Source organism: Anas platyrhynchos, chromosome 32 (assembly GCF_047663525.1).
Source record: "Anas platyrhynchos isolate ZD024472 breed Pekin duck chromosome 32, IASCAAS_PekinDuck_T2T, whole genome shotgun sequence".
Classification (NCBI taxonomy): Eukaryota; Metazoa; Chordata; class Aves; order Anseriformes; family Anatidae; genus Anas; species Anas platyrhynchos.
Window position 1 is genome coordinate 1,815,822 of NC_092619.1, and position 11,004 is coordinate 1,826,825.

At 47.2% G+C, this 11,004-nt stretch overlaps 1 protein-coding gene across 1 annotated transcript; it reads left to right on the top strand.

Moving 5' to 3' along the window:
* Positions 1-7,984: 7,984 nt before the first annotated feature.
* On the top strand, positions 7,985-8,968 carry LOC140000499 (olfactory receptor 6E1-like). Its single transcript, XM_072030399.1, has one exon. The coding sequence runs from the start codon at positions 7,985-7,987 to the stop codon at positions 8,966-8,968; it is 984 nt and encodes a 327-aa protein (XP_071886500.1).
* The last annotated feature ends 2,036 nt before the right edge of the window (positions 8,969-11,004 follow it).

An 11,004-nucleotide genomic window follows, 5' to 3' on the forward strand; every position in this document is an offset into this window, starting at 1 on the left:
CAGGGTGCGGGCAGAGGTGCCCAGGGCTGTGGTGCAGAGCAGGGTCCCTGCTGTGCCTCAGGGGCTGTGAGCCAGGGCAGGGTCTCTGCTGGTTGCCAGCCTCAGCACTCAGCCTGCCCAGGGAGCTGCCCAGGGCACTGCGGGGAGAAGCTGCAGTTGGAAGGAGCCCCCTGAAACAGATAGGACAGGCAGCGTCCTGCTGGTGCCCAGAGACTGCTGCCTGGGGCAGGCTGCTAACAGGTCCACAGCACCCCCAGGCCATCTTTGGGGGAAATTCTTGATGGGGAGCACCAACGCCTGCACTACCTAAACGAAAGGCACAATCAGGAGTCTATGCTTCTGTTTTGCTGCCATGAAGGACAGTAAGGAGAATTGTAATGGATCAGTCCATGATATTCTTTACTATATACAGCAGGGTAGTACTGACACTTCTGAAGCCCACAAAGGACACAGAGGATTAACCTGATAATTATCGTATCCCTAGGGAAAAAAATAAAATAAAAATAAAAACTAGATATTTTACAAGCAGTAGCATGTATTCTTCACAGGAAAAGACTGTGATTCTTGCTGAGAAGGTTTCAGGGAAATTTGGTTTAAGTTTTGCTCAGAAAACACTATCTAAAATACCTCTTTAAATTTCTCAATGGACAGACTACTACACCCAAAGCCAGCAAATGTCCAACAGCAGCTTCCCCACAGAGTTCCTCCTCCTGCCATTCGCAGACACACGTGAGCTGCAGCTCCTGCACTTCGGGCTCTTCCTGGGCATCTACCTGGCTGCCCTCCTGGGCAACGGCCTCATCCTCACAGCCATAGCCTGCGACCACCGCCTCCACACACCCATGTACTTCTTCCTCCTCAATCTCACCCTCATCGACCTGGGCACTATTACCACCACTGTTCCCAAAGCCATGGCTAATTGCCTGTGGGACACCAGGACCATTCCATATTTGGATTGTGCTACCCAGGTCTTTATGTTTGTTGCATTTGTTCCAGCAGAATTTTATCTTCTCACCATCATGGCCTATGACCGCTACATTGCCATCTGCAAACCCCTGCATTACAGGACAATAATGGACAGCAGAACTTGTATCAACATGGCAGCAACTGCCTGGGGCAGTGGTTTTCTCTATGCTGTGCTGCACACTGCCAATACCTTTTCCCTTCCCCTCTGCCAAGGCAATGCCCTAGACCAGTTCTTCTGTGAAATTCCCCAGATCCTCAAGCTATTCTGCTCAGATGCCTACCTCCAGGAAACTGGGCTTATTGTAGTTACTGCATGTTCACTTCTGGGGTGGTTTACTTTTATTGTGCTGTCCTATGTACAGATCTTCAGGGCTGTGCTGAGGATCCCCTCACAGCAGGGCAGGCACAAAGCTTTTTCCACATGCCTCCCTCACCTGGTCATGGTCTTCCTGTACATCAGCACTGGCACATTTTCCTACCTGAAGCCCCCATCCATTTCCTCCTCATTCCTGAATCTTTTGCTGGCAGTCCTGTACTCAGTGGTGCCTCCAGCAGTGAACCCCCTCATCTACAGCATGAGGAACCAGGAACTCAAGGATGCAGTGTGGAAAGTTATGTCTGGGTGTTTTTCAGAAGCAATAAAATGTCTGTCTTCTGCATATCGCTGATAATGAAACTCACTAAAGACCAAGATATTTTTGTTTTGTTTTGTTTTTCTTTTCTTTTGAAACTGCTAGAGTCCTGCAACATGAGGCAATGGGAAGGGGTCGGGAAAATTATTAGTTATTCAAGAAGTGAAATTTCATAGACTAGATTGAGTGAATCACCCCAAATCATCTCCTGACATTGGAGATGCGTTTGACTCAATGATCCTTGTGGGTCCTTTCCATCTCGGGCTATTCCATGAGTCTCTGTCTGTCAAGAAGGCTGGCTATCTGTGGGCACCCCACTGACCTCCACTTCTCCATTTGCTTCTTCTGGGCTGCTCTGCTGGGCTGGGCTTGGGAGAGAAGATGGAGGTGCAGAAAGCTGGGGAGGGTCTGGGCTGGGTTTGCGTCCTGGAAGCGACAAGGGGGAACCACAGAGCAGTCTGGGCTGGGTCCTTGTTCACTTGGTATGGATATGACCAATGCTACTCATCAGGACTTTCACAGCAACTCCTTCTCTGCAGAGTTCTCAACATTTTCTTAAAATATATATTCAGTTCTTGTTTCACTTTTCCACACAGAGGTGACCATTTCCTTCAGGATGCCCAGGAGTTGCTAAAGACTGCATGAAGAAACATGACTTTGGATGTGTGGACAACCTTTTGAAGCATGAGCTGGTTGGCAGGCAGAGTACCTGAGGGATTGTGCAGGGCATCACCTGCACCCGGTGCTCCTGGGTGTGTTGGAAAGAGGCATCCTGAGCACAACAGCTTCTTGTTGCCCTGTGGATGCTGGCTGTGAGGTCACTTCTGTCCCAGCCCCCGGCTGGAAAACAGCAGGGAGGCAGAAGCTCTGAGGTCCTAAAGGCCATCAGAAAGCCGCCCCCAACAGGATGACACATTTGGGGAGGCCAGGGGAAAGCTGGGAGAATAAAGGTGGGAGACCTGGGGAAGAGAAGATTGACTTCGCTAACATTAAGGAAAGATTTGGAAGAGGGAAAAATCATTCACATAAGGGTGCTGATACTGCAAAATATTCATGTTAGTCAATATTTCTAATTTGTACTCTGAGAACCTAGCCCTACCTTAAATGCTGTCCCTCAGCCTGAAAGGAATCCACTGTTCTAATCTCCAACATCAGATCATACCTCAAACTCAAACTCCAAACACATTTGCTGTTACCATTGGTCTTTACATATTGTTCATCCTAATCCCAGGCCCTAAATTCCTATCACTATACTGCCAGTTTTAATACCTGCCCTCATCCCAGAAAAAAGCGGATAATAAAACCCTGACCTAAAATCTAGCCCATACCCTAATCACTGACTGGTTACCCAAAGCACAACACCAAAGCTCTAAGACTCTGCTGAATCCCTAAAACTGCAAGGCAAGACCTAATCCCTAGAGCCTAACCTGAAAACCTAACCCCTAAATCCCTGCACTCTGATCATGTAATCAAATTGGTTTGGCCCCATGAGGCTGACATGGATCTGGTCAGGTCATAGGGATCAAGGAGGAGATGGGTGGGGATGCTCAGCTGAGGTTAGCTGTGCCTCAGGATGTCAGGAGGCAGCAGGAGGCCCATGGCTGTGCAGGTGGGTGTCAGGGCACTTGTGCCTGATGGCCTGATAGGCTCCCTTCAGGTACATGGCTGGTCTCTGAGGGTGTCATTTTAGATGCCATAAGGAACTGAGGAGCTGCTGACATGCAGCTAGTGTAAATCTTTATTTCAAGGTCAGTCCTGCCCTAGTACCTAACAGAGCTTGCGCATAGGTTTGTCCAATCTCTTGAGAAATTGAAAGGCCATCTGGATATGTATGGCCTTGGAGGATGACAAGGACTTTTCCTTTGTCTAGTTAGGTGCTGGGCATCAAGGAGGGTGCCAGTTTTGTATGTTCCTATAGGGTTTCAATTGTGCCTTAGAAACTCTCTCTCCTGTAGGAAGCATTTGCCTTTGGTGGGGACTGTGAAATCACTTCTGCCTCTGGAGCTGATAGGCCAGCAGCAGGAGCAGAGCTGGGCCAGGGACTGGGAGGTCCCATCTTTCTGAAGTAGCTGCCAGGTAAACCCAACCCTTGCCTCCTGTCTGGCAGATGGTCCTTCAGGCTCTCATCTTCCAGCGTCTCTCACAGGCCAGCAGAAGGCACCTGGCTGGCATGGTGTTTGTGTGATGCCCTCTGCCCAAATACCTGAAAGGCCCATGCAGAACCTGCCTTGGATGTGTTTTTTCAAGTGTCTTGTGCCTGAGTACATGAGCAGAGAACAGCAGGTATGTGGCTCGGTTGTGTCTATCTGAGGAGCTGAAAGTCCATCAGGAAGGCCACATAGCCTGGAAGATCATGGTGAGGTTCCTTGTGTCTAGTCAGCTGACAGGGCATGGGAATGTTGATGAGTGTGGATGCCTGTGTGAAGGATGGTTTCTGAGATGTTGGAACTTTCCTTTCTGATGGGAAACAGCATGGAAGAGGAAACCTGACTCAAAGTGAAGCTTTGATGGTGGGGGGTGGACATGAGAAGGAAGATACTTTAGTGGAGGGGATGTGTTATAGTGTCAGAGGTATCCTGGAGGAAATCCATTCTCAGTCCATGGGTTTGTGTTTCAGGAACAGCTGGAGAGGGTACAGACATCAATGAATGCAGAGAAATTCCTATGTGAGTGCCAGGTGGGAAAGCCAGATGAATGTTTGCAGCCTGCAGGGAAACAGAGACAGGTGTGGAACAGTATAGGATAGCCAGCAGTGGAGAAGGACAAGGGCACTGGCAAGGCAAAGCTTAGCCAAGAAAACCAAGGTCTTGTCCTTGGCTATGGCAGGTCTCTTCCACCAAGGCCTAGGAGGAGATGTGGTTCTCTAACATGGCAATACAACTGGGGCTCCTCTCCTTTTTGTACCTCCTGACAGAGGCCTGGAGATGTCACACCTCTGTCTTTCACTTGGCACTGCATACCACATCCGGGTCTGAGGAAGTGCCCGGAGCTCCTTTGTGAGAGACAGAAGCTCTCTGCCCAGGTCTGGCAGCAGGCCTTGGCCTTTCTGCTTGATGAAACAAACCCAGCATTTTCTCAGCCTCAGAGCCACCTGCACAGGGCCTTGGCCTACCTGTAATCATGGCCTGCTCTAAGGACTCCATGGAGCTTTGTCAGAAATGGCCCTCATTGGAACCAATCAATGCTTTCAAGAACTTTGGTGTTTGGCTTCTGTCTTTGGCTGTCATCATGATATTCATCATGACATTTCATCAGTCTGCTCTCAGGAGCTGAAGTTGATAGACTTAGCAGCAACTACACCTTGGGACTTCTTAAGACACAGAAAGGCCTAAGAGTCTCTTAAGGAGGTCTGGACAGGTAGGAGAAGTTGGACACTGTGCTGACAACCTTTCTCCTCACCTCCCCAGATCACACCATTTCTCTCATTGATCCCCTAGGACGTGCATCACTTCTCCTTACATCTGATTTCTCCACTCAAGTCTGCAGTTGCACCTTGTAGTTCCCTTGTTCCAAATCCCTCCTACTTTCCTTAGAACATCCTATAACATACAAAGAACCTACAAAGGTTCTGGTTTTCTCAGTGCCAGCTGGCAGCATCCTTCCTCAGCACAGAGGAGAACTGAAACACAGGGCTGCTTTAGCCCACCAGAGATCACAATTTTACAGTGGTCTGATTCTCAGCTTTCAGCAAACACAACCCACACAGATCCTTGCTCCATGAACACTTTGACTGATGAGGATATTTCTCTGGAGTTTCACAGAGAGACATAATTTTTCTGAAGCCTGTAGCTCATCAGCTGAGATTTCTTCCAGATGAGAAAGCCAGGTGTGAGACAAGAAGAGGAAAGGAGCTTTTCTTAATCCCCACCATGGGCAATAGACCAAGTGCAACATATATAACCAAGTTGCCAAAGTACTGAGCTGATGCAGCCCACTGGGGGCTCCTTGGAAAAGGAATTAGATGTGAAGAGAGGGGTCCAGCTGGAGAAGAGATACCATGCAGATGAGAGTCTGTGAATAAAACTAGGTGGGATAACCCGGACATTGGTTTCTGGGGCCATTTCCGATGCCTTTGGTTATCTGAAAATTCTGCATGGATCAGAAAATATGACATAGGCCTTTAAGGGGACTGTCCCCCATTTCAGTAGCTGCAGGAGATAGAAAATACATGTACTGGGACAGCTTCTGTTCTCTTCTCTGCTGGGTGCTTGCAAAACAGTGTTCCCCTTCCTTGACCATCTCCACCAGAATGAGGAGTTCATGTATCAGGCTTGGATGTGAACCCCGTGCACCTACATTTCAATGTGAGGCTCCTGAGACAATTTGGTATCCATATCTCTTGTCCTTAGCAGCACCAGCAAAAGCAACTGTGCCCACTGGGTCTCCCCATCCTGCATTTGCATTCAGAAGAGAGGTAGCTTTTAAACTAGAAGAGGGTAGATTTAGATTGGATATTCAGAGGAAACTGTATTCTCTGAGAGTGTGAGGCACTGGAACAGGTTGACCAGAGGAGCTGTAGGTGTCCCATCCCTGGAAGTATTCAAGGCCAGGCTTAATGGGGCTTTGAGCAACCTGGTCTGGTGGAAGGTGCCCCTGACTATGGCAGGGCAGTTGGAACTGGTTGATCTTTAAGGTGCCTTTGAAACCAAATCTTTCTATGTTCTTGTGATCTTATGATTAACGTGACTGACCAGACTTGTTTCCTGTCACTGCCTCCCATTCTTATTTTTCCTCATTGCATGGGAAAAAGTCTTGGATCAGATCCCCTCAGTGCTTAGCTGATTGTCAGGGCTAAACCACAACATATTGCTGTTGGTGACTGGGCTTGAGCTTCTGCTAAAACTATTACAGCTAATGGGTTAATCTCAACAAGTTTTCCAGTGCACAGATTCCTCTTTGCCAGTCTAGAGGCAAAGAGCAAGGCAGGGCACTTGGGGTCTAAGACCAACCCAAGCCCCATGCTTAAAAGTCCTTAAAACTCCCCACTTCTGAGCTTCCCATTTTCCTGCCTAAGTGCACCCATTCTTCCCTGGGACAGGTCCTGAGAGGACAACACAGCCCATGGAGAAACTACTTTACTGCTTCAAACCCATCATCTCCTCCCCCACCCTTGCATTTTGAGGTGGTCGCTTTCTGTGGTCATCTGTTCTGATCCTTTCTATGTCTAAACACATAAGGAAAGGTGAAGGAGTAAATGTCTGTCTTTGCTGAACAAGTTTCTCTTGTGGTTTTTGTTTTAGTTTTGTTTGTTTTCCTGTTAGAGGAGTAGTTTGATTTACAGAAGAGAGTAATTTACTACAATCATCAGAGACTTGAGTAATGAGTTTAACCTACTTCACTCCTGGTACCTGTGAGAACTTGTTCTCCTGAGGATCCCCCAACAATCAATGAAGGCAAGAAAAAGCGCTCGTGTCTGGGTCATCCCAGCCTAGAACTGCCATGCAAAATAAAGGTGAGGGATCTCATTCAGATGCTCTTCTCTCTCTCAGCATTGATGGGATGGGAGTAAGTTAAATAGCTCAACCTGAAGGATGTGACTTTTAGTCAACTGAAATATAACCCTACACAGTAGTACTTGGCACTTTGCTTTTTTTAGGCACTTCCTCTTTGTACTACAAGGACTATCCTCAAGCTTTTGAAGAGGACAAGATTTTTCCACCTCTCAGAAAAGCAAGGAATTTAGTTGAGAATGTCTGATAGTAAGAACAAAGAGCAATTCTGGATATATTTGCTTTTCAGTGAAGAATGAAGTCAGATGAGATTGTGATAGATCTGTTTCTACTGACCTGCTGGGACCATAATGAATTTTGACCTTAATTTACAGTACTAAAAAAGGCAAGCTACACTTGGTCCGCATTTTTCTTCTTTCCTAAAGAAATAAGGGAAGATGACAAAGAAGAAATCACAGCATTACAAAAGAAAGACCTGAAATTTCTTTGTCCTGAAATAAACCAGGGGATCCTCAGCTGCTGGTAGTCCAAAAAGGCAAGTACTGAAGAGGAGAGAGAATAACTTTCAATATACTTATTTGAATTTATGGCTTAGCATCTACAAAATAGAAAATATTTGTGCAGAAGATGAGATTTCCTTTTGAAACATTGCTACAATTGTTGTTTGCAATTGTTCTGAGTAAATGAGGACCTTCCTGGGAACAGGGTGCAATCGCTAACAACCCCCTATTAGTCCTATGTTCTTGAGAAAGAATCATTTCTGGCTGATGGACAAAGGTGGAAAGAAGACAAGAAATTCCCTGTTGACTCATCTTGATATGTGAAACACAAAAGTCCCTCTCTCTGTTGTATAGAAAGCCTGCAAGCAAGGAAAGAGAGAAGGAAGGAGATAGCCTCCTGTCCAGATAATGAAATTATTGTACCTGTACTTTTGCCATGTTCCTGCCTCAGCAGGATGAATGGAAATTGGGCATGGGAGTAGGCAATGGAACTGTCATTTCTGAGTTCATCCTCACAGGCTTCTCAGAGCTTGATCAAAGGCTACAGCTATTTCTCTGCCTGGTCCTTCTACTCATGTACCTGACAACGGTGATGGGGAATGCAGCCATCATTTTCCTGGTGTGTGTGGATAACCGCCTGCAAACCCCCATGTACTATTTCATTGGCAATCTGGCATTCCTGGAAATCTGGCTTACGTCCTCCACAAGCACCAAACTGTTGGTAATTCTGAGCTTTGGCAGGAGAACAATCTCAGTAGGAAGATGCTTTGCCCAGGCCTCCTTCTATTTTGCCCTGGGTGGTTCAGAGTTTGTTCTCCTTGTTGTCATGTCCTTTGACCGTTACATTGCCATCTGCCAGCCTTTGCGCTATGCTGCCATCATGAAGCACTGGCTCTGCATCCAGCTGGTGGTTGCTGTTTGGGTCATGGGCTTCATGTTCTTGAGTTACCGCCTGGTGCTGCTCTCCAAGCTCACTTTCTGTGGTTCGAACAAGATCCAGCATTTTTTTTGTGACTCCACTCCCTTATTCCAACTGTCCTGCTCTGATGTCACCCTGCTTTGGAAAACTGAATCTGTTTTCATATTGTTTATCGTGCTGTCTTCCTTGTGTCTAACTCTGGCATCTTACACGTGCATCTTATTCTGTATTCTGCAAATGCCAGCAGCCTCTGCAAGGAGAAAAGCTTTTTCTACATGCTCTTCCCATCTCACCACCTTGGCCATTGCCTATGGAAGCTGCATTGCTCTCTACGCACCCTCCTCAGGACATGTTTCTTTGGAGACCAACAGCATTGTAGCTTTGCTGAACACTGTCCTGTACCCATTCTTAAACCCATTCATCTACAGTCTTAGAAACAAGGCTGTGATGCTGGCCCTGAAGGAAGTCATGGCCCGTACAACAGCACAGCTTTTCCCCTAATCGTGATGCATTTCTGAAGAGCAATTTGAGTTCTCTGCTGTCATATCTTATGTAGTATCACCTCTGTATGTATGTGACCTCCACATGCAGATGTCTCCCTGGTTTTATGTTCTTGCTGGATTGTGTTAGGCTGTGTTCATCTGCACACAAAACGAAGACCCAAGGAAATGATGTCAGGATAAGTAATTCAGTTCATGGCCTGTTCTGACTGCTTCCAGACCCATCACAGGAGAGCCCTCAGCTCATCAAGGACCCATCTCCATGAGCCCAGAAGAGCACAAAGCACAATGGCAGGTGGGAATCCAAGTCACTGGCTCCTATGGAACCAAGATCTTGTCCCAGCTCCTTCCAGGACTGCCTTGGGAGGGCTGTCACCCCACTGTCCAGGCAGAAACCCATCCAGATGTGTCACTGGCAGCAGCTCTTCACATCAGCATTTGGAGTAATGGGATTGCTGCCAAGGGCTGTAGGTCACCTGATGATCATACATAGGGGTAAATGCAGCAGCTGGACTAGAACCAGGGCATCAGAGGGCTCATGTGTCATTGTAGTCAGCAACAGGAGAGATGGGAGTGTGTGGACTTAATGTGTGTGTGCCTGTGTCATTGTGAGTGTGTGTTAGATTGGGGTGGTGTGTGCCAGCAGCTCGAGTGGGGCTGCACCCACAGGGGCTCATATGTCCAACCGTCTTCAGCTGGGCAGACTGGGAGCCAGGAACTTGTCCTGGACAGGCTGAGTATCTGATCCCAGCTGCTGGAGGGTTCTACCTTGCACACATGCACATGAACATGCATTTGTGCACACAAGAACTTTGTGTTTCCAAATAATGGGCCTCCATCTTGCTCAGCCAGAGAGGCAATCAGGATAATGCTGCTGCTGTTTGTGGTTGTGTGAATGCTGAGTGTACCTGCCTGCATTCACCCATGTCTTGTGTCATTGTGGACTGCACTCTGCTGCTAAAGGGATTGACAAAAACACATTAGTGATATCAGTCGTGGCATAACTCTTGTCTGGCTTTGATTCTAGTTCATATTGAAGTTCTACCACGTCCAACGCTGCAGCACTCAGCAGTGGCATGGTTTCATTCAGGCCATAGTAGTCCACTGTTAATCTCCACTTTTCGTCAACCATTCACACTGAAAATATGGGACCATTAAAGGGTGAGCAAGTCTTGCTGATCACTCTTGTCTCTCCAGTCAATAAATCAGCTCATGAATGTTAATCATGGAATCTCAGTCAGTGCAATATTGCTCCTTGTGCACCACTGGGGTAGTGATCAACATCTGCTGCTCCTTGACCCTCAGCAACCCTACAACAGAAGGGTCCTCCTAAAGACTGGGCAAGGCAAACAGCTGTTTAATCTCACTGTCTTAAAGAGGCTGCACTTCAGCCTCCAATACAGTTAACTGTCAGGATTCCTCCGTCACTCCAGAGATAAAAATGAGTTCTGCTCCTTTATAGCTGGATGACATTGCAGTACACCTTGCACTGGTTTCCACTTGAGCCTCATACTTCTGTGGATCTGATGTGTCAGGCCATCGAACCCACACTGTCCAATAACCTCAGTTGTCCCTCCACCTGACTGGAGGCAGACCACCTCTAGTCCTGGTCAGAATATTCATGGAAATTGGAGCAGCAGTTGTGGGTAAAACTACAGAGTGGTATGTTGTGTGGACCTACCATATCCCCTTTCTTGAGCAGAGGCATGTTTACTCCTAAAAGCTGAGGTACTGGTTCATACACATAGAGGGAGGAAGGTATATGCTCTTTGAGTTGGTGGACCTCTTGGGAACGTTTCTCCACAACCAAGACACAGGCCCATAGTGCAGAAGAAATGCCTGCCATGACCATGCTGCATCTAAGGGGATCTACTTTCCGTTAGGGCTATCTGCACAAGAAAAGTCTTAGAAAAACAGACCATAGAAAGATAAATACTGTAAAGGAGTTCATGACAGTTCTGGGAGATTGAGCAAGTTTCTAACTCCCTGAAACTCATACAGCAACTGGGCAAAATAGAATCATAGAATCATTAGGGT